Source organism: Crocuta crocuta, unplaced genomic scaffold (assembly GCF_008692635.1).
Source record: "Crocuta crocuta isolate KB4526 unplaced genomic scaffold, BGI_CrCroc_1.0 scaffold127, whole genome shotgun sequence".
NCBI classification, from domain to species: Eukaryota; Metazoa; Chordata; class Mammalia; order Carnivora; family Hyaenidae; genus Crocuta; species Crocuta crocuta.
The window spans coordinates 4,695,169-4,718,252 of NW_027532008.1; the positions used below are offsets into that span (position 1 = coordinate 4,695,169).

The 23,084-nt window shown below is 42.9% G+C and overlaps 1 protein-coding gene and 1 long non-coding RNA gene across 6 annotated transcripts in view; one reads left to right on the forward strand and one right to left on the reverse strand.

The window, feature by feature from the left end:
- Positions 1–557: 557 nt before the first annotated feature.
- The window catches only part of LOC144241281 (uncharacterized), a 39,539-nt gene continuing 17,012 nt past the window's right edge, over positions 558–23,084 (forward strand). The window contains exons 1-2 of the long non-coding RNA XR_013338006.1: positions 558–1,005; positions 3,989–4,186. This is a non-coding gene — a long non-coding RNA (uncharacterized LOC144241281). The remainder of the gene's footprint in view (positions 1,006–3,988; positions 4,187–23,084) is intronic.
- Positions 8,850–23,084, reverse strand: part of SRRM1 (serine and arginine repetitive matrix 1) — a 32,754-nt gene continuing 18,519 nt past the window's right edge. For 4 of the 5 annotated variants that reach the window (XM_077775831.1, XM_077775829.1, XM_077775828.1 and 1 more), the window contains 7 exons: positions 20,306–20,450; positions 19,869–19,910; positions 15,846–15,956; positions 13,370–13,834; positions 12,591–12,786; positions 10,492–10,701; positions 8,850–9,684 (listed from right to left, as the gene is read on the reverse strand). In XM_077775831.1, coding sequence (XP_077631957.1) covers positions 9,580–9,684; positions 10,492–10,701; positions 12,591–12,786; positions 13,370–13,834; positions 15,846–15,956; positions 19,869–19,910; positions 20,306–20,450 — 1,274 coding nt within the window. In that variant the 3' untranslated portion in view covers positions 8,850–9,579. The remainder of the gene's footprint in view (positions 9,685–10,491; positions 10,702–12,590; positions 12,787–13,369; positions 13,835–15,845; positions 15,957–19,868; positions 19,911–20,305; positions 20,451–23,084) is intronic. The other variant, XM_077775830.1, reaches the window with a different exon arrangement.

Below are 23,084 nucleotides of genomic sequence, written 5' to 3' on the forward strand. Positions count from 1 at the left end.
ACGGACACACAGCAAGGCAGGGTGGAGACGGGTCTAGAATTCTTGTCATTCCTCTGTCTCCCTCCCCTAAAGAAGACTGACCAGGAGAAACCTGGAGATTGTTGCCAGATGTTTAAGGGCAAATCCAGGGTGTAAAAGTCATGTCTTAACAGAAGCACCAAATGGAAGGATGAATTATGTTGGGTCAGGAGTCAGGAGAACAGCGTGGTTTTCCCAGAGCGTCTTCCCCGTGGTCAGGGTCAGGGAGCACGTACTCTGTTGTAGGATAAAGGACCAAAGGCACGAAGGGGCTGTCCTTCGTCTCCTGGAGCCTGGGCCCAGCTCTCACCACTGCACTTCAGAGGGACACAGCCAAACAAGGCAGATTTAGAGGAGATGAGGAAGATAAAAGTACTTCCCGTGAGGCACTCGGGGTATTAATTAGGGCTCTTTCATTTGCATGGATCAGAAAACCCAAACTAGCTTAACCAATAAGGGGACTTAACTAATACTAATGAACTAATTACCTAAGTAGTATGTATCAGAAAGTTCGAGAACGGTTCTCAGGTATGAGCTGACCCAGCAGCTCATGTGTTAGCATCGCAATGATTTAAAACTAGTCCTTTGACACTCCCTTCAAAGGAAGCCTAATTATCCGGTCCTTGAATTGTGGGCTGGACTTAAGTCACTAGAGCCTAGAAAAGAAGTGGAAATGACAGTACACAACTTCGGAGAGCGGACCATAAAAGGCACTTGCCTCTTTCTTTCTCATCATTCACTCTGGTGGAAGCCGTCTGCCTCAGAAAGGACCTCCTGGTGAGGAACCGAGGCCTCCTGCCCGCGGCCGTGGGGGTGCGCCATCTTGGAAATGCATCCTCTGGCCCCAGTCAAGACTTCAGAGGAGTGTGGCCCTAACTGACCTCTCCCTACAAACTCATGAGAGACCCTGAGCCAGAACCGCCCATCTAGGCCTCTTCTAATTCCTGACCCTCAACCATGTGGAGTGATTTGTTGCACAATAGTTGGGTAAGTGATAACACCACGGACTGGCTTCCATTTCCCCTGCGAAGTCTCTGGGCTCCACCTTCCTCTGTATGCGGGCCTCATCCTCAAAACGAATCCTCTTTTGGCAATGACTGCGCTTCTGCCCTCATATCGCCGCCCCAGCTTGTCCGGGAAAGCAGGCCCAGCTACTCCTCTGGACAAATCACTGGCTGCGGCTTAAGTGTCCCCTGTTGTCACTGGGGAGTGTGGTGACGTGTGGCTTGGCCTAAGCCCTCTGAGCCCACCCTGGAACTGGAGGTGCTACCACCGTCACCCAGTCACACGGGCTTCCAGCAGGGCTGAACATGGCTCTGAGGGCGGGAGAGACCGGGAACCGATCTGGGAAGCTGCGTAATAGCCCTGATGTCAAGGCAGTGGTGGTGGAATGCTCAGGAACAGGAAATTCCCCACAGGCCCCTGAGCATCCTCCAGGGTGTGGGGGTAGCATGGCTTGGAAGTTGAGGTGTGGGCTCTGGAGTCAGGCAGGATCCAAATCCTGGTGCTACTGCTCACCAGCTTATGTGACCTACGTTGCCTCAGTTCCTTCATCTGTAAAATGGGGCTGGGGTGCCCAGGAACACAGGTGGAAGACGGAAATGCGGTGCAGTGAAGATTTGATAAATAAGTCCTATTATTCAAAATATTCACCGAGTGCTCACTACTGCTCAATTGTCTCTTGCCCTGGCCAGACCAAGAGGCACCCCCAAAGGAAGAAACTATGGTCGTGTCTTTGCCTTGGTAACCCCAGTGCTGGGCACGCAGGCAATACACGTGTGCACGGCTGAGATGAGTCATTTGGAAAAGGGAGTAAATGTTCTTTGAGGCTCCAAGAGACAGAGACAGAGCTAAGCCCAAGGCCAGTGCATGCACGTTTTAGGAATCAGAATGCAATTTGCTCTCACTTTTTTTTGTTTTAATGTCTGTTTATCTTTGAGAAAGAGACACAGTGCAAGCGGGCGAGGGGCAGAGAGAGGGAGACACAGAATCCGAAGCAGGCTCCAGGCTCTGAGCTGTCAGCACAGAGCCTGATGTGGGGCTTGAACCCTCAAACCATGAGATCATGACCTGAGCTGAAGTTGGATGCTTCACGGACTGAGCCACCCAGGCGCCCCTAAAGGAGAACTTTCAAGCACGAGCTAGCCATAGGTGTACATGAAAACAAAATGAAAGACGTATTTGCTGAGACTAAGCCTGTTTGCATGTCCTGTCTCCTTCAATCCTCACAACCTTAGGAGGTAAATACTATTATTAGCCCCATTTCACAGGTGAGGAAACCGAGGCTCAGAACAATGGAGCTTGTTCGCTAACCCTTTCACCAAATGAGTGCCTTGTCTATGCCAGGCCCTGGGGATCCACTCAAACTGACCCGGCAGTCAGCCTCTGAGCACTGGGGCCTCCCGCGGCCAGGAAGAAAGACAGGGTTGGCGGGGAAGGGAAAAGAGTGGGAGCAAGGATTCACCTCCAGGGCGTCTGCTCCCGCTGCAGGCACCTGGGACCGGGGCGCCACCTGGTGGAAGAATGTTAGAAAGCCGCTGAAACAGGCGTTAAGAGACCCGGAGATGGATGCGAGGTTGAGGGACACATGAGTGTCGCAGGGCTGGGTCAGGAACCCTTGCTCAGCGTTGCAGACCCTTCTGGGCACTGTAAGACTGTACAGAATGTGAAACGACGTTAAGAACTTTTTTCCCCTCTACGTTGTAAATTCTCCGAGATCACGATGTATCTTTACAAATGAATGGGGCGCATAATGTAAGAGATGGTAATGAACCCTACGCCAGCCCCCAGGATTTGATCAAACAAGGCCTAACTCCCATTGGTGAAGTCCTGATGTGCCAGCCAGCCACAGGCTGAGCCCTTCCCATGTGTCGTCTTACTGAATCTGTGCCCAACTTACACAAGAGGAAACGGAGGCTGAGGGGGGTGAAGGTACCTGCCCGGTCCCCATGGCCATGGTGAAGCTGTCTGCAGAACACTATTCCTGTGCCATTTCTGCACCCGCCTTGCTGTCTGGGTCCTGTCTCCAGTCATATGGTTTTATCATCACCTGACTGGCCCTCTGTTCCCACCCCTTTCCTGTCACATGCCTTGAGCTCCAATGGGGGCAGGGACCACATTTTGTTCATGTTAATCCTCTCCCAAACCCTTGAAGGGGCCTACTATCATTACCAGTTTTCCTATAGAGCTAAGGGTTTAAATAAAGACAGGCATCTAAAAATCTTCTTAAATCACTAGGTAAGAAGTATACAAAAGGGAGAAGTATAGCTGTGTTCTGCTGTGGGCACAGGGGGATTTATCTAATTTCCAAATAAATGTCCTGATTATAGGACACATTTATAATGGACTCTGCAATTTTAGTTTATGATATGCCCCATGAAAAAAAAAAAAACGATTATTAAAAATTAAGTATATATGGTATGAACCTGATATGTACTTATATATAGTTAAGAAAAAAGCCTGGTTTGTTCCATATCTTAGAGGAGGGAAGCTCACTGGGTGCTGGGTGTAGTCAAGGAGAGAACTTGACCTGACACTGATGGCCTTGATTCTATTAGATGGTAGGATTGCCAACAATTTTTTTTTCTATTTTTGTTTCCCAAATCCTCTGTGAAGTCAGCATATATTTTCCTTCTAATTAGAAAACATCATCTTAAATGCATTCCTAACTCCAAAAACGATTTGGACATTAGGAGACGAGAGACGACATTCCAGAGAATAGCAAGAGAAAGACAAGAGAATGGAAGTGGGCGATCACAGGATAGGAGCCCTGACCCGGCCTTGAGGACCTGGCAGGTGCTCGGCAAACGCTGGCTGCTCGGGTAGATGCCACCGGTCTGGGTGGGCTTCTCCCTCCAGGTGGGGCTGAGACCAGCTAGACTTACTACCTCCCACGGGGTTGTGCTGGCGATGTAGGCCAACACCTCCCTGCTTAAAACTCCAGAAGGGTCCCTGCCTGGTTGTGCCCTAGGGAGGCTCTTGGAAGAACAGACGTTGGACTCTTGGGATTCACGAAGTCGCGTATGTGTCCAGATGGGGATTTTCCCTTCACCGTACCCCATGCGCACCAAAGTCTGCTCCACCCCTGCTTCTGAGGCACTTGGCTCATCTCCCTGGATCTGCTTCCTCCCATCACAGTATCAAGATGGGTGCCATTAACAGCCCCCAGGTGAGGCAGTGAGATGAAGGGGAAAGGACCTGGGGGAGCATATTTACTCCGATGTGCGGGACCCTGGGGCAGGGTGTTCCTCCTTGTGGACTTTTTCTGTAGAAGACAAGGGCTAGGCTACATGGGTGGCTTTCACACGGTTTGGGGTTGCAGATCCCTTTATCCAAACAGAACCCAACGGAAAAGCCCAAAGTTAAAAGAAAGAGAGTATGTATCTGTACGTACCTAGATATCGACATATTAGAGTCAAGCACCTGCAAGGCTTACCTTGATCATCTCTCACTCCTCCCACAAAGGTAGTTTAAAACCAGCAGCCGCGATTTAGAGAAAATCTGAACCGTAAATCCCCCCACTTAGGGTGCCGCGGGACAGGTTAAAAACTGGTGGCCCAGACGATCGGCGCGAGGCGGTGGCTTTCCATTTCGTGGACTATGAATTAGACTACATTTCACGTTGTAGCCCAGTCACACATACATATGCACGCGTGGGAACAGACACACGGCACAAAACAATACTTAGCCTGCTACAATTCACAGCCAAGTTTACTATTTTTTTTTTTTAATGCTGGTTGTGATCCAGTGATTGTAAAATTATAACCCCCTACTAGCTCTCAACCTGCAGTCTCCAAAACGCTTCCTTAAAGTAGTTGCCACGGGAGGGTTTATGACTGCTCCATCCGGGTGGCAGAAACCACAGCCCTCTACACATACGCCGCCTCCCTCGGGAACCTTGGGAGCATGCTGGCTGCCCCTCCCCTCTGATACACCTGAAATAAAAGGGGATCTTGGCAAAAACCTCTTACGATACACTGGACGGATCTACTGAGAAAAATATTGAGTTCTTTATCGGACGGTAGGAGGGATGATATTTTTTTAAAAAGTTTGAACCAAACCCAAGAGCCGGACGCTTAGCCAACTAAACCACCCAGGTGCCCCGGGAAGGACAATATTAACTAGACCTGCATCTACTCTTTACCTTAAGTCACACTCTGAGTCTCCTGATCTTCTTTATAAAAAGGGAACTACTTTTTGTTTGTCCATGGTCCTCCAGCCCCAACCTGCGCAGACAAAGCACTTTACAAATGAATTATTAGCGCTACCTCTATAGACCCTGAGTTCTGGATCCAAACCTACAGAAATCCCAGAAAACTTCTCATGCAGATATGAATCAGCTTAAAAGGCTGCTGTGGTATACTAACAAATGAAGAGATGCTCAACGTCACAGCCATCAGGGAAATGCAAACCAAACCACAGGGAGATACCACTTCACACCCACTAGGCTGTTATAATCAACTGACATGTAACAAATGCTGGTAAGGATGTGGAAAAATTGGAACTCTCATACACTCCTGGTAGGAATGTAAGATGGTGCAGCCACTTTGGAAAGCTCTAGCAGTTTCTAAAAAAGTTAAGTTACCATATGATCCAGCAATTCCACTCCCAGGTATATATGCCCAAGAGAAAACATGTCCACATAAAAACTTAACATGCAAATGTTCTTGGCAGCTTTATTCTTAATATCCTGAAAGTGGAAACAGCCCAAACGTCCAACTGATTGAGGGATGAACAAAATGTGATATAACCACATAAGAGAATACCATTTGGGGGAAAAAAAAAAAAAGATGTACTGGGGTGCCTGGGTGGCTCAGTCGGGTGAGTGTCTGACTCTTGATTTTGGTCATAATCTCACGATTTGTGGGATCAAGCCCCGTGTCCGGCTCTGCGTACTGACAATGTGAAGCCTGCTTATGATTCTCTCTCTCAAAATAAACAAACTTAAAAAAAAAAAAAAAAAGCACCATCACACTGAACCTTAAAACATTATGCTAAATGATGGGGCGCCTGGGAGGCTCATTCGGTTAAGCGTCCAACTTCAGCTCAGGTCATGATCTCACGGTTCATGGGTTTGAGCCCCATGTTGGGCTCTGTGCTGACAGCTCAGAGCCTGGAGCCTGTTACAGATTCTGTGTCTCCCTTTCTCTCTGCCCCTCCCCTGCTCATGCTGTCTCTCTTTCAGAAATGAAACATTTAAAAAAATTAAAAAAAACAAAAACATAAAACATGCTAAACGAAAGCAGCCAGACACAAAGGGCCACATCTTGTAAGATTCCGAGGAAATGTCCAGAATAGAGGGATCTATACACAGGAAAGTAGTTGTTAGGGGCTGGGGATGAGGGGACTGTCAGGAGAATGGGAAGCGAATGCTACTGGGCAGCAGGTTTCTTTGTAAAACAATGAAAATGTTCTGGAATAGACAGTGGTGGTAGTTGGCACAACTTTATGAATATGCTCTATACCAAGGAGTTGTACACCTTAAAATAGGAAATTTTATGTGGAGTTACAACAAAAATTGCACTGAATAGGGCTGTGATCGGTTAAAATCTCTTGTAGATGAGCAAACTACAATTTGCCATTACTAAATGGATACGTTATTAGCTAAAAAAACGGGGACCCTCTCTTTGTGCTATCATTGCATTATATGTATCAACTAATATATTAAAACAAGACCTTGAAACCACTCTGAGGTAGATTCCACTGTTAACTCCCTCATACAGAAGAGGAAATGGCAGCACTTAGGTCAAGTATAACTTGATCAAGGTTACAGAGAAAGTTATGGTTGAAACCTTGGTCTACCAGTCTATGCGATGTTCTGTCCACTACAAGTTGTTTGCACCGTTACAGTCCCAGCAAGCAAATACTCCTTGAGGGGAGCAATCACTATCTTTTGATCTTCTTTACCTCAAACCCTCATTGCACCTGGCAGGTGCAGAGAGAAGTCGATTCAATTCATTCATCTGTTCATCAGATACTTGTGCTTCTGTGTAGCAGGCACTGGGAATACGGTCACGAACAAGACCAAAGTTCCCAGGGACCAGAAGCATATCACTTCAGGTACTAATAATTGCTATACGTGAAAACAAAGAAGGGGAGTTCAGGAAGACTGAGGAAAACCACGTAAGGAAATAAGCCACAAGGTCAGGAGCAGTGTCTCCCAGGATGAAGGAACAGTGGGTATGAAGGTTCTGAAAGAGAAACCAACTCTGATGGGTCACATCCATCACTGAAGGGTGGTGACGAGGTTGCCAAAGCAGATTCAACCCAGTGTGTCAGGCCTTGCAGGCCACAGGGAAGATCTGGATTTTACTCGGGGGCAGAAAGCTATCAGAGGGCTTTGAACGCTACTATGATCTGACTTGGGTCACTGGGAATGGAATGGCCTTTGTGTGCGTCAATACTGGAGAGCAAACAATACAGCTACTAACAGTACTAACTCAAACTTTGAGTAAATGAAGGCGACATGGACCGAGATAAGGTGGGGATAAGATCAGAGGATGGTATCAAAAAAATGTCTATTTCGGATATGTTCAGTATCACTTTTAGACCTCCAAATTGAGTTAACAAGTAGGTAGCTGGATGGGGTCTAGGTCAGAGAGGAATTCAGACTAGAATGTAATTGGTAAACCAACAGAAAGATGACGTTTACAGTCTAGGGATGAGGGATTAAATGTAGAGAGATCCACCAAGGGCAAAGACAAATTTCCATCACTTTGCATTTGAAAGGAGCCATTAGATATAAAAGGACCAACTAGTGAGACGGGAGCACAACTAGGTGGAAACCAGTGTTGTCTCCTAGAAGCCAAGTGCAGCCTTTCAACAAAGGCCTGAATGACTGAGCCAAATCCAGTTAGGGACCAGTAAAGGATCAAGAACCGATCTTTCAGTTTGGCAGAATAGAGGCTACTGCTGACCTTCCCGAGCCATTTCATCAAGTGGAGGAATGAGGGCATACTGAATGAATGGAAAAATCGAATAAATGGATTGAAGGAAGGAATGGCTGGCTCCATAGGTATAAGTACCCAAGTGATGCTCACCAGCTAGCTCACATTGGAAGGGATTAAGTCATCAACGACCACTTTAGAAACTATATATTGTGCACTTTCCTTAAATAACAGAATTATAAAATCAAAAGGAAGTCACGTGGAAGATCCTAAGACTTGTTACAGCACACACACATATCCTGTTATCAGACTTTAAGTTCACTAAAGAAGTAGCTTTGTAAATTAAGCTTTTGCCTCTTCACAAATTACTCCAAACACCCATTGTAAAAATAGCCCCTTTATGATCATGTCGTTCAGGTAGAAACCATCCCACGGCGTTCTCCAGAAGTTAAAAGGTGGAGGCATTTCCTATGTGTGGGCATACATAGATACTGCTCTGCTTGAAGTGCCCAGTCAATTCTGTCCTGTCCATTTATACACTTTCCCTTCAGAGCACTTACCAGATCAATTAAAATAAAGATGGCAGAATAATTAATAACTTTACCGCCTTTTACTTCCCTTGCTCAACCCTCAGTGTGTCAAAGGTGCCAAGAGAGTAAAACATAGGCTAAACTGTAAGATTTGTTTAAATAGGTGGGTTCCCGCAGTACTGAGACGGTTAAGTAAAAGTGAGTGGCCAACGTTTTTAAATTTAGAAATTTATTCTGTTTAATCCACAAGCTTTATATAGCTTTAGTTAAAAAAAAAAAAACAAAAACAAAAACAGTGAAAACAAGACACTATTTCAAAGTCTGGGCCCTTCCAGCCTTCCAAATACGAGAGAGCTCTGAAAGTTGTGTATACCAGTTGGAAGAACAAGACAAAATTATGAATGGAGCCGTGACATTTCATAAAACAAACTTTTATATAACTGAAGGATCCTTCCTGGGACTAGTTAATTGCCTTTACAAAAAAAACACAACAGAATAGAATGAAATTCCAGTGTTCCAAATCAGCTTGTTACACAGCCATATAAACCCACAGTGTCCTGGCAAACAACATGCTTTCATTTTCCGTCTCCTCCTAGAGCTCGAATCCGGATTCATTTCAGCAGAGACTCCACAGGCAACAGGAAAGATTGTGGCATTAAAATATTCATTTATACTTTTGTGGTAGTTCGACAGTGGTCTTATTTCTGGGCTAGCTTGCAAACCACACAAGGTTGGAAGCATCATAACTTAAATGGTTGCTAAGACTCAAATGAGAAAAAATTAAAAAAAAAAAAAAAAAAAGAGAAAGAAAAGAAAGGAAAACCTCTGGGAATAGCCAAGGCCTTTAAAGAAACCATAAGAATGCCAACAATATTGAAACCCCCTTTTTTAAAAAGGGGATTTTTTTTGGCTTAAAATATTTCACTCTAAATGAATTTATGTCAGCTGTCAATGAAAGAATGTCACTAATACACTGTGGACACCTTTTGCAATGTAAATCCATGCCCTTTTTTTTACATGGTGAACTTCAACCTAGCAATTATTACAACAAATGTTATAGTCTAAAGCTCAAACACATTTTAGCAATTTTGAAATTGAATTGCGTACAAACCAAATAAAATGTACATCATAACACACATTCCCACCTAAGACTGTGGGGACACTTGAGCCTTCCGCATCGACCTCAGCGCCTTTTCACGCAGGTGCTTTTCTAAGTCGTCGAGGTTGTCTTCAGGCTCGCTTTCGGTCTCCTAGAACCAGAGGAGTCACACTGAGACACTGGCGGAAAGGTGTGGAGCACAGGGCAGAGCCACCTTGTGGCAGCAGCTGCACCACTCTATGAATACACTAAAAACCCCTGAATCGTACAGTTTCTTTCTTTTTTGTTTTATTTTTGGGGCACCTGAGTGGCTCAGTTGGTTGAGCGTCCAACTTTGGCTCAGGTCATGGTGTTGCAGTGAGTTCAAGCCCCACATCTGGTTTGGTGCTCTCAGCACAGAACTCACTTTGATCTTCTGTTCCCCTCTCTTTGTCCCACCCCCACTCATGCTCTCTCTCTCAAAAATAAACTAAAAGAAACGTTAAAAGTTTTATTTTTAAGTAATCTCTGCACACAATGCGGGGGTCAAACTGACAACCTTTGAGATGAAGAACTGCATACTCTATGAACTAAGCCAACCAGGCGCTTCTGAATCACATACTTTTCAATGGATGAATGGCACATTAATTATACTTCAAAGTTATTTTTAAAATATACATTAAGCTTTTGGTAGCCATTCATATTCTTCTCCTTAGCCTTGGCAAATTGCTATTCTTGGTAGATTGTCAAGAAAATAGATCAGAAGAGAGCTAACTAACAGCAAACTAGTCCATTACTGTAAAAAACTATTTAGAACGCCTGGGTGGCTCAGTTAGTTAAGCATCTGACTTCGGCTCAGGTCATGATCTCAGTTCGTGAGCTTGAGCTCGGCTTCTCTCTCTCTTGTGGGCCCCCCCCAGCTCCTTGAAATCAATGATTTCGCCATGTGTATAAACTGCACGGCAGTGTCCGTACACACCTTCTTAGGCTCGGGCTCCGCCTCCGGCTCCTCCTGTGCTGATGTGGTTGTGGGCGCAGCAACGGCTGCAGGGGTTAGAGCAGCCGCAGCGGCTGCCGCCACGGCCTTCTCCTTCTTGTGTTTTTTGTGCTTCTTGTGCTTCTTATCCTTTTTGTGTTTCTTGTCCTTCTTTTTCTTCTTTTTCTTTCCACCTCCTTCTGGGTCTGAATTCTAGAAACCCAAAAAGTAACAAAATTAAAATCAATCTGACTACAATTTTGGCCAACTTAACATTTTGTTTCCTCAAGGCATTAACTAAATGGATAAATCTCAGAATTTCCTAAGGTCTTGGGGACTGGAAAAGCCCAAGGACCATTCCTACCAAGAAAAATATTTCCAGAGAGGAGAACCACAATGAAAGCAAAGATGTTCTTCACAGATTGTTAAGAGTCAGGATGGACCTTGAAGGAACGGATTCCTTATGATTTCCTCCAGCTAACCTCACATTAAACCAAGTTTCCAAACCACAAGCTGCAGGTGGGTTTCCGAGATCCGGGGCTTCCTCCAGATGTAAAGAAAAGCAGCATGGGCAAAGGAAGAAGCTAATTCTGGCTCCTGGACCTGTTAAGTATCTGACAAATTGCCTTTTCCTGAGCCCTTTTTGCCAACCTAAAATAGGTTCAGTAATCCCTGAGAAAGTTGTTTTAAGAATTAAACGGGTATATGTGTAAACGATTCACAGTTAAGAGCCCAACAGGTATCAGGATTTGAAGAAATACAGCTATTGCTCTAAACACACACTTGTATGAACGCTAGTTCTCTAGCCACCGTACAGCTTCTCCCATCTCCAGGATGGAGGCTGCAAGCTTGTCAATGCCTCTGGTTGTCCCTTGAACAACGTGGGGGTTAAGAGGCATCGATTCCCCCACATAGTTGAAAATCTGCGCATAACTTTGGACTCCCCCCAAACTTGACTACTAACAGCCTATGTAGACCAGACGCCTTATCAGTGACATAGTCGATGAACACATTTTTTGTATGTTAAATATATACTGCATTCTTACAATAGAGTGAACTAGAGAAAAGTAAATGTTATTAAGAAAAGCGCAAAGAGGAAACACATTTATGGTGCTGTTCTGTACGGACCAAAAAACTCCACAGAGAAGTGGCCCTGCGTCACGTTGCTCACGGTCACAGCTGTTTGTACAAAATCGTGCTAAGTGCAGGTTCTGCTGTCACTGAACCCAGCCTGTAATCCTTAAATTTCACATTTCACAATGATTATATAAAACCCCTCAATCCATTCAGTTAGGCTGTAAGATGATTCAGTCAACCCCATTAAGGTGGACATCCAACCATGGATGTTACACAACAATAAAGAAATGTGTCCTAGATCAATGACTCACAGAGGAGAGAATACAGTTTGAACGCCAATGCTTTAATATCCCAATGACATTTAAATTTCACAATGTAAAAAGCAGAGTGTTACTCTTGTTTCAGCATCTTGCCAGAGACAAGACCCTGTGGGCTGATACAGCACTTCCCACTTCAGCTAGTAATTCACAGGCTGCAATGTTCACTTTTTGTTATAGAAATGTATTTTCTATTGTAGGGAAAAGAAGAGGACTACACGTAAAGAAAAATTAAGATTACTCATCGTTTCCCCTTCTCACATATAACCATTGTTAACATTAGTATTTTTCCTTGATGAAAAAGGAGCCATACTAACACACATGATCTAATTTTGAAAGTTTTACAGATTTTGTGATCTTAAGTATCCCTAAATGTGTCAAACAGTATAGAAACAGCAGAAATACGAAGCTATTTTTTTCCTTGATAACAAAATTATGGGTAGTTCTGTTATTCTAGATTTTCTATACAGCCCAATTTTAACTACTGAAATTACAGAATTTATCAGTATTAGACATAATGTCCATTAATGGGTGGCTAGACTATTAAGCACAGACTATGATGTAACCACCACCACTTAACCTGTGCTTCCTTGAAGTCCGTCTGAACTTCAGAAAGGGCTGTTGTTCTGAGCCACAAAAACCAAAAAATTGTCTTTGCTTCCAAGTGACCACATAAAATTATAAAGACATAACAGGGCAGGCACATACCCTCGCTGGAGATGGGCTTGGTGTTGGGCTTTTAGCCTTTTTGACCGGTACCGCTGGTGACCAGTTGGTAGAGGGTGACTGAGACTGGACAGGAGATTGAGGTGCTGGGGGTTTTTTAACTGCCGGCTCAGGAGATCCTGAGACAGATCGGGAGGATGAAACCCTCCTTACAGACTGAGGGCTTGGTGAGGCAGCCCTAGAAATAGAGGGGAAGAGCAAAACATTTAGTATCCAAGAACAAAGGTCTTTCCTAAGAGGAAAAAAAACCCACTGCCATTATATAACCAAGTCATAAAATTTTAAATATTCTACAGTACTTAGTTTGCTAGTTGATTCTAACACATATCAAATCTGTATCATCTAAGTCTCCTAGAGAGTAGTTGAAGTCCCATAATCCTCTACCCATTCTGTTACTACTTGCTAGATGAAATTAATAATGCAATTCCTTGTAATCAAGACGGCTTTTATCAGCCATATATGGATGTACAAGAAAGGTTCTATGCATTCCTTCAGAGTTCAGTTTTGGAAACACATTCCCTCAATACATCAGATAACCCTTTAAGAACCAAGTAAAACCCTGCAGCATTTAGTGTAGGCCACAAGGAACTAGACTGAGAACACAAACTGGATCTGTGAACAGTACCTTTAACCTGCCTCAAAAGCCTGTATTCCCACCAGCTTATTTTCTGTAATTTCTCAGTAAAGGGAAAAAAGCTTCCAAACATAAAAGGCTATGCAAATTAGTGTTCCTAACCAAAAAAAGCATAGAATATTTTTACTTTTTTGTCTTTTTGGGTTCCGGAGTCCTGGAGACTCTCCTAATAGGCCTAGTACTTGGAGATGGGGACTGCCTTCTTTGGGGTGATGAGGATGCTCCTCTTCGAACAGGCGGAGGACTTGAGGAGGTCTGAGGAGCTCGAGGCCGTGGTGAAGGCGAATGCCGCTTGTTTGGTTGTGGGGACCGGGGCTCCCGGGTGGATCGGCTCGGGGAAGACCCTTTCCTATGCTTTGATGATACTGAAGGCGAACGTCTCTTGGTGACTGGGGAGCTTCTTTGTTTGGGAGGTGGAGAATGGGAGACCCGACGCTTTGGTGGTGGAGATGGTGATGCCCTTCGTTTAGGAGGGGGAGGGGGAGAAGCCGTTCTTCTCTTTGGAGGCGGAGAAGGAGAGTACCGCCTCTGTATTGGAGGAGAGTATCTTCTTGGGGAAGGTGAGCGTCGACGGGGGGGAGGAGAAGGAGTCCTAGGAAAAATACAGCATTAAGTTGGAAGGTCCAATAGAACAAGGCAACAGAATACACAGAAAACTAACCAGCAGTTATGGTGCTACTGCAGTCAGCCCCAGGGAAAGAGAGCACATTTGTTTTTTTAATGTTTATTTATTTTTGAAAGAGACAGACAGAACACGAGCAGGGGAAGGGCAGAGAGAGAGGAAGACACAGAATCCGAACCAGGCTGCAGGCTCTGTGCTGTCAGCACAGAGCCCGACGAGGGGCTCAAACCCATGAACTGTGAGATCATGACCTGAGCTCAAGTCGGGCACTTACCCAGCTAGCCACCCAGGCGCCCCAAGAGAGCACATTTTTAATTTATCCTCGTTTAAAGGAAAAGAAATCACTTAGTGGGTTTGTTTATCCTGGAGGACTATAAAACAGGATTCTGCTTAATTGGGAAATTTGGTTTTTGGAATGAATGAAAGATTGTCAGAAATCATTTAACATAATCCATATGGAATCAATTTAATGTTTTTTTCTGAGAAGAGAGGCGGGGCTCAAACCCACAAACTGTGAGATCATGACCCGAGCCGAAGTCGCACACTTAACCGACTGAGCCACCCAGGCGCCCCAGAAAATCTGCACTTTAAAGAGCTCTTCTATGTGGTGTCCTCTTGAACTGGCATTTGGTGTTAATAACGAGAGTTCACTTGCACAAGTTTTAAAAGAGATCCCTACACCTACCTCATCCTGCCAAGGACAGACTTAGATTTTATGTCTCAAAAACCGCTGTTCCCTGGAAGTCTACCTATTAGGAGAATGCATCCCTGTGAAAGTCCAAGCCGGTCTTCCTCCTAATGCTTATTTCCTACATAATCCTCACATGCCTCTTTAAAAATTAGACCTGAATAGGACATTCTGTTCCAAATGCCTGATTTGCTCCTGAAATGTTCAGACTTTGAGCTAAAAATATTTTCCTGCCTACAGTCAGCTTTACAATAGACCACCTTTTGGTTTACATGGTAATGGGCACCTCCATTTCCTCACTTGAAAAATGGGAACAATACCACCTACCAAACAAGACCGCCTCAAGGACTAGAGAGGATTTATATAAAACACCTAAAGCACCTTACCTGGGATATAACAGGCACTCATACTGTTTGGTCATGTATCTGAGCAATGTCATTATAAATCTCTCCTCCCTTTTATTTTGAAACCATTTTTGATTTACAGAAGAGCTACAAAAATAATGGATTTGCCACTTAACAGCTTACAAAACCGTAAAAAAATGATCAAAACTATGAAATTAACCATAGCACTAACTTGGTATTAACTAAAATACAACTCCAGTTTCCCACTAATGCCTCTTTTCTGTCCCAGTTTCCAAAATTCAGAATTCTACATTCTATTTAGTTACCAAGCGTCGTTAGTTTCTGCCAGTATGTGACTATTCCTTTCTTTCATGACTGATGTTTTTACAGAGTACTAGTCACTTACCTTGTAGAATAACCTTCAATTTGGGTTTGTCTGATATATCCTAATAAATCAGACTGAGGTTCTGTAGAATTGGTAAGGCTACTATAGAGGTATCTGGGAATTATATAATGCCACTATGTGTTACCAGGTTGACTTGGATTCCTTAGTTAAGAAGGTATCTGACAGAATTTACCACTGTAAACTTTGGATTTTCCCCTTTATGTTCACTAAATAGAGTGATCTTTTCACCTTTTAATATCTTTGCTGACATGTGATTCACACACTTTAAAATATAACCATTTAGGGGCACCTGGGTGGCTCAGCCAGGTAAGCACCTGACTTCAGCTCAGGTCATGATTGCATAGTTTGTGAGTTCGAGCCCCGCCTCAGCTCAGAGCCTGGAGCCTGCTTCCAAGTCTGTGTCTCCCTCTCTCTCTCTGCCCCTCTCCCGTCTGTACTGTCTCTCTCTCGAAAACAAACAAACCTTAAAAAAAAAAAAAAGAAAGAAAGAAAGAGAAAAGAAAGTTGCTCCCATCAGGTACAACTAGCAATTTGATAAAATACCTTCGTCGAGGTGGTGGTGTGGGAGACCTGCGTCTTCGAGGAGGAGGGGCAGGAGAAGGAGAGCGGCGCCTTCTGGTGGGTGGTGGGGAGGGGCTCCTCCTCCGTCTACCACTAAAACAAACACAAATTACAGGTGATTTGGAGTTCATAACATTTATAATTAAATGATCTAGATGGTTTAGTTTCAATCATTGTTAACCCAAAGTGCAGCCAACTGTTCCTCTATCCCTCAAAGTTTTTCATACTGGTCAAGACCATTAGCCAAGACTCTGTCTGAGAACCAGCATTTTAGAAAATCACAATTTCACATAATGGTAAATTTTGTTTCGTTAAAATTTTTGTTTCAGTATGTAAATATGCAGAATCTGGGTCATGATATAGAAATCCTTAACATGACAGAGGCTAAAAAAGTTTGAAAACACTGCCTGAAAGCACTGGAATGCACATCACAGTTACCGAGGAGACTCAATGGAGCCTGTGCTCATCAGGCCCAGACTACGGTCTAGCCAGTATATGCTGAAAAGGCTCTCTAGGTGATTATTTCCTTATTAGAACTACTGCTTTAAAACCCAGAAAAATTCAATGTTCTAATTCAGAAATTTTAAATTTGGGGACTTATGGCCCCAAATCTGGGTGTCACCATTCCAAGCTCTCGATTTTTAAAAACGTACTTCTACTATTCAAGAGTTGGTTACTAAAACTAAAAACACTATCTCAAAAACAAAGGATTAAAAATTGAGCACTGAAGCTATCATTGGGAGCAGTGTGGTTGAAATACAATCTTACAAACCTTAATTCTGAGCTGTTATACACGTAACCAACACAAATGCACCCATGAAAAATACAATTCTGTCAACTGGAGTAACTCATAGCAGTCTCCCAAGAAATATGTTAAAATATACACCAAGCCAGTTTGTCATAATCACATAATGTAGTTTTTAATGTCTTGCCCAGCATAAGATTGAGGTTTCCTATGAATCTGTAATAGATTTCCTAAAGTTTACTAGTCTTGATTCCCCTTTAAAACTAAAGAGAGCTCTATTACTAACAGAACAGAGAAAATTCTGAAATTCATTATACTTAAATTTTATTTTCACAATTTAATTTTCAATTAAATTTGTTAATCCCTTGTGGGGACCAAGACTTCACTTGGAACAGATTTAGAATAACAAACTACAAGCAGCAATCTATTAAGACAGATAAGCTCTGGACGAGATGAAATGTAGATACTGAACTACTAACTGTAAGAAAATAGCGTAAAGGAGAAACCACTTTACTAGCAGGTTAATCTGAGAATTACAGGACCTGGGGGAGACAAGATGACCATAGTGCTGAGTCAACAGGTAAGGAAGGCTGCAAATAGAAGACATTTGGGTTGTGCCTTAAAAAGAAGGAAAAGTTTACAGGTGTAAACTTAGAAAATGAAGTGATATAAAAAACTCCCAATGTCATCAGTAAATATAGTAACATAAGAGGCTATATTACTGTTGATTATGTGACTTCCCTTTAAATCTAATCAGAAATTCTCACTAAAAAATTGGGACTCAGATTGGAATCTATTTTGATACACCAATGACCTGAGGTATCTATTCTGTGCCTCATCTTCATCTGTAAAATGAATGGCCCCGAGGAACCAAAAGGTCCCTCCCAGTGAGGAACTTCAACGTCCTATTTCTATGTAAGAAAATAACCAAAAAGAACAACACCACCATAACCAAACTAGCATAACTTAAGGAACGGACAGAAAAATCTGATAATCACTTAAAACTGAAGTCTTGACACCACATGGCTTTATGATCCGAAGGCTAGAGAGTTCTACCTGAGCTGATAAGGCACACATTTCAAGAGATAAAACAAAAAGCTAATTTCTTTGAGATCAAAGAAATCAGAGAAATTTGAGATCTATTTCAATTTTTCCATATGTGCTAAAAAGAAAAAAAAATAACATAAAGGGCAGATTTAATAAATTTCCAAGAGGTCAGGCTTGTTCACTCTATTATTTAAAATTCTGAATTCTTAATCGATTTCATCTACTTAATCTAACAACAAAAAGTTAAGCACTTTCTCCTTACTCTGAATAATCACGCCAAACTAAGCTTTCAACTGCGTGCAGAAACTGTTGAGTAGAAAAGTGTGCCCTCAAACCCCGTGAGAACTGTTTTCAATAAGCCTCAATAGGCGCCAACCCTGAAGCGTGCAGGCGCTAACCATCAAGCATGAGGCGGCGGGTTTTATCAGGAGTCAGCCGGCTCTCAGAACCACCCACTCACTAGCCGTGCTGGTAATGAAGACAGGAAGTGGAGATGTGAGGACTAGCTTTTTACACTATGAACAATGTACCCTGTATCCTTTAAGTTGAGGAGTGTTCCACCCCAGAGACTAGTGTTTCAAAGCATGGTAAATATTACTTGGTCAAAGTTTACACTTAACATGTGAAATAATAATGGTAATAAAAAACAGGCTGTATGTCCCTCTTAAAAAAACAGTAAACACGAGTGCGCCTGGCTGGCTCAGTCAGTGGGGTGTGTGACTCCTGATCATGGGGCTGTGAGTTCAAGCCCCATGTTGAGTGTAGATATTACTTAAAAAAATAAAATCTTAAAAATACTGAAGCATGATTCCAAAGAATTCTTTCTCCATCTTTAAATCCTGGACACCTGACAGCAATTTCTGACATCTTTAAAACTTGAGGCCTTTTTAAAGAGGAAAACCAAAACACCCTGGAGGAGGATAATGAACATCAGTGTTGTTGAGAAACTGCTTTTCAAAATAGAAAGTAGTTCCATAGGCAGAAAAAAAAAATCTTAACCATTAAACTGATTTTGTAAAGCAACTTTTTAGCTGCTATAGTAGTCCTTTTACAGAAATCAGGGGTAATTATGGTTGGAAACAAGACCTTAGCATCTAAGTTTATCTTTTTCTTAAAGGTTTTTATTTTTTTATTGTTGAGTATTCCGCACTTTGCTCCATCACAAACATTGCTGACTAGCTGCAAAGAATCTTTCCAAGAAAATTCTTACTAATTGAGACTATTTATAACAAAACAGCTTTATGTTATTTTATTTAACGTTTTTTAAATTTATTTCTGAGAGAGAGACGGATGGACAGTGTGAGAAGGGGAGGGTCAGAGAGAGAGAGGGAGATACAGAATCTGAAACAGGCTCCAGCCTCTGAGCTAGCTGTCAGCAAAAGCTTGATGCGGGCTCGAACCCACGAACCGTGAGATCATGACCTGTGCCAAAGTTGGACGGTTAACTGACTGAGCCATCCAGGCACCCCCAAAACAGCTTTAAAAAGTGAGCCATAAAGAGGACGATGTGATAGTTTCAGGAAGGATACTCAGAAATTCAGCAGCAGCTAAGACACCCCACCCCCCCAGCCCCAAAAGCAGAAGATGAGTGAAGACGGTGTAATGGTATAATGCCAACAGCACAGGCCAAAGATCTAGCTCTGTCACTTTCCTACCATAACAAACTCATTTTACTACTTCTGGGCCTCTGTTTTCTCACTTATGGGATAGGCTTCAATTAGAGATTTCCATTTATGATTAAACTTTAAAATGTTACGGTTTTCCAATCCGACACCTGATCACAAAGGTTCAATATAAAAATATGCAACCTACTCTCCTCCTGTAGGAAACACTGAACAGGGCCAGTCTCACATGTTATCTTTAACCTTCTTAAGTCTTTCCCAAGTTTTTCTTGCCTACCCTAAAGTCACCACAAAGTCCCTCTCCACTAAATCTAAAGAGCTATTATTATCCTATCTCTTTGAAAATACCCAGGTACTGTAACTGCACAAAAATCTAAGCTTCAATGGTACCCTAAAATGAACACTGTGTATAAGTCTATCACTAGTTTGATGTGTCAAGAAATATAACCACACTAAAACAATTGAAGAACTAACTTCTCCACAACTATACCCACTGTATACCTACGAATGGGATCAGGTTACCTAAATAGCAAATTAAGTCACTTAAACTTTGACACGTAACCCTAATTTACAAAGTAGTGTCTAACCAACCTTTTAGTCATTGGCGATTGCCATCGCTTTCCCATTTGCATCCTGAGAGCAGTGGAGAAAAACAAAGGTCAAGAATTCCATTCACCAAATTATTTACTTCAATGGAGTTAAGTATCACTAATGGAGTTTTTTTTTTTTTTAACATGTTCAAAGATGTTCGGAAGTTAATGCTATGACTTAACTGATCTAGTCATGCAGACATAGGACATGGTGGTATAAAACTTACCAACATCTCATTAATAGTGATAACCACCAAATAAAAATAAAGCAAAGCAAATTTCCAAACCCCCCCAAATCTGACCACATCCTCCTAGAAGTCCATGAAATGAAGGAATTACCCAATTTCTAAAATAACCCTGTAGCCCATCCCTTAAGTTACGAACTTTCATCACAACTATACAGAACAACAGTGAAGACTACTGAAGAAAAGACATTACCGAGGGGAAGTCTCTTTCTGGCGCTTTCGAGGTGATGGAGAGGCACTCCGGGAAGGGGAATGTCTCCGCCGCCTGCCTACCTCACCATTCTTCACATGGGACCTCTTGGGCCGCTCATCTTCTGAGGAAGAAGAGGAGCCAGAATCTATAATTACACAATAAAGAAAAAAACCGCATTACATCTATGCCTAAGAGCCTGCCCACATTTTCTGAATCTAAGCAGATGGGAGTGTCCAAATTAGCAAGTTAAGTCCCTAACGTACCAAGCATGTTAAGCCATCAGTTCTTTTTATAAAAATTTATTTCTGAGAGAGAGACAGCATGAGCAGGGGAGGGTCAGAGACAGACAGAGACACAGAATCCGAAGCAGGATCCATGGTCTGAGCTGTCAGCACAAAGCCTGATGCAGGACTCGAACCCATGAACTGTGAGATCATGACCTAAGCTGAAGTCAGACGCTTAACCGACTGAGCCACCCAGGTGCCCCCATCAGTTCTTAATAAAGGTTATTATCAATATATGGTCACTGACTTGAAAACCAAGCATAAACATACATTATACAATTAAAGTATATCAATCATTCCCATAGTACACTCCAACAAGACACAAGTGTTCCTCAAGAATCTAGTGATTTGCCAAGTCACTAAGCTTAACGAGCATTTCTAATGGGGCACTTGGGTGGCTCAGTCAAGTTGAGCATGTGACTCGATTTCGGCTCAGGTCATGATTAATCTCATGGTTTGTGGGTTCAAGCCCTGCATCGAGGATCCTCTGCTTGGGATTCTCCCTCTACCCCTTTCTCCTCCCCTTCCCCACTCATTCTCTCTCTCAAAATTAACAACATTTAAAAATGCACTTCAAGTAATTACTTGATTCTTGTTACTTTAAGCACTTTTTATTTAAAAAAATTTTTAAAGCACTTTTAAAGCTACTCAAAGTTGTCTTAGGGTCTGAAGAACTTATTCCCACATCCTTGGCACTTAATCACACAAACCAACAAAAAAGCCTTTCCTTACAGGGCTGGTAGCAGATGTCCAGGACTGCAAAGAGGAAAACTTCAATTGTTTGCACAGGGTTTCCTTACCTTAAAATAACTAACAATTATTCCCAATTATCAAAACTTACATTTAAAACAAAGTCCCAAGCAGCAAAAAAACACCCAAGACCTACATGCATTTTAAAGCCTTTCTAGGATTAACTTCATGTTAAAAGAGCTGCAAGAGCTCTATGGCTTTAATGGACCCAATGCTGCCGCGGGGTGCTTTCGTCTCTATTTCATAATCGAAAAGCAAAGGTAGCATATCTAGACCTGGTCACAAAGACCCAATGAGCTAACTCAATTAATTTTTACTAATTAAGTAAATATTATTTACCCTATTATTTTATTCACAAAATACATGTAAAAACCTCCCAGAAACTACCTACATGTCCAAAGACTGTTTTAAGAAATTACAGTATGTTACTTATTGCAATAAAAAAAGTTTTGGGTATTTAAAAAATTAGATCTAAGAATAGGGAAAAATATCTCTATTAAGTTAAAAAGGGAGGCAACATAATCTAGTAGGTTTTTTTGGGTTTTTTTTTTGCCTATTTTTTAAAATTTCTTTTTATGTTTAGTTAGTTTCTGAGAGAGACAGAGCCAAAGTGAAGGAGGAGCAGAGAGAGAGAGAGAGGGAGACAGAATCAGAAGCCGGTTCTAGGCACCGAGCTGTCAGCACAGAGCCCGACGCGGGGCTTGAACTCATGAACCATGCATGAGATCATGCCCTGAGCTGAAGTTGGATGCTCAACTGACTGAGCCACCCAGGCGCGCGCCCGCCCTCCCCCCCTACTTTTTGCCTATTTAAACCACAGATGCGCATGTATGGCACAGAAAATTTCTGAAGAAAGACTTTAAGGAGGGGCACCTGGGTGGTTCAGTTGGTTGAGCATCTGACTTTTTTTTTTTCAAAAATGTTAACGTTTTATTTATATTTAAAAGAGAGACAGATAGGGCGTGAGTGGGGAAGGGGCAGAGAGATGGAGACAGAATCTGAAGCAGGCTCTAGGCTCTGACTGTCAGCACAGAGCCCAATGAGGGGCTCGAACCCATTAACTGCTGAATCATGACCTGAGCCGAAGTCAGATGTTTAACCGACTGAGCCACCCAGGTGCCCTAGAGTGTCTCACTCTTAATTTCAGCTCAGGTCATGATCTTGAGGTTCATGGCTTTGAGTCCCGCCTTAAGCTCTGTGCTGACAGTGCAGAGCCTACTTCAGATCCTCTGTTCCCCCTTTCTGCCACTAACCTGCGTATGCATGCCTGCATGCTCTCTCTCAAAAATAAACAAACATTAAAAAAAGGAGGGGGGGGCCCGCTCAGTTGGTTAAGCGACTGACTTTAGCTTGGGTCATGAGCTTGCTGTTCGTGAGTTCGAGCCCCATGTCAGGCTCTGTGCTGACAACTCAGAGCCTGGAGGATGCTTTGGATTCTTTGTCTCCTCTCTCTGCTCCTCCCTTGCTTGTGCTGTCTCTCTCTCTCTCAAAAAAAAAAAAAAAAAAAAAAAAAAAAAAAGCCTTAAGGAATTAGACTAGGGATTGGGAAAAGAAATCCACTTTTCTGGGGCACCTGGATGGTCAGTCAATTAAGCGTCTGTCTCTGGCTCAGGTCATGATCTAAGTTTGTGGATTCGAGCCCCACTTCGGCTTTGTGCTGACAGCTCAGAGCCTGGAGCCTGCTTTGGATTTTGTGTCTCCATCTCTCTCTGCCCCTCCCCTGCTCATGCTCTGTCTCTAGCTCT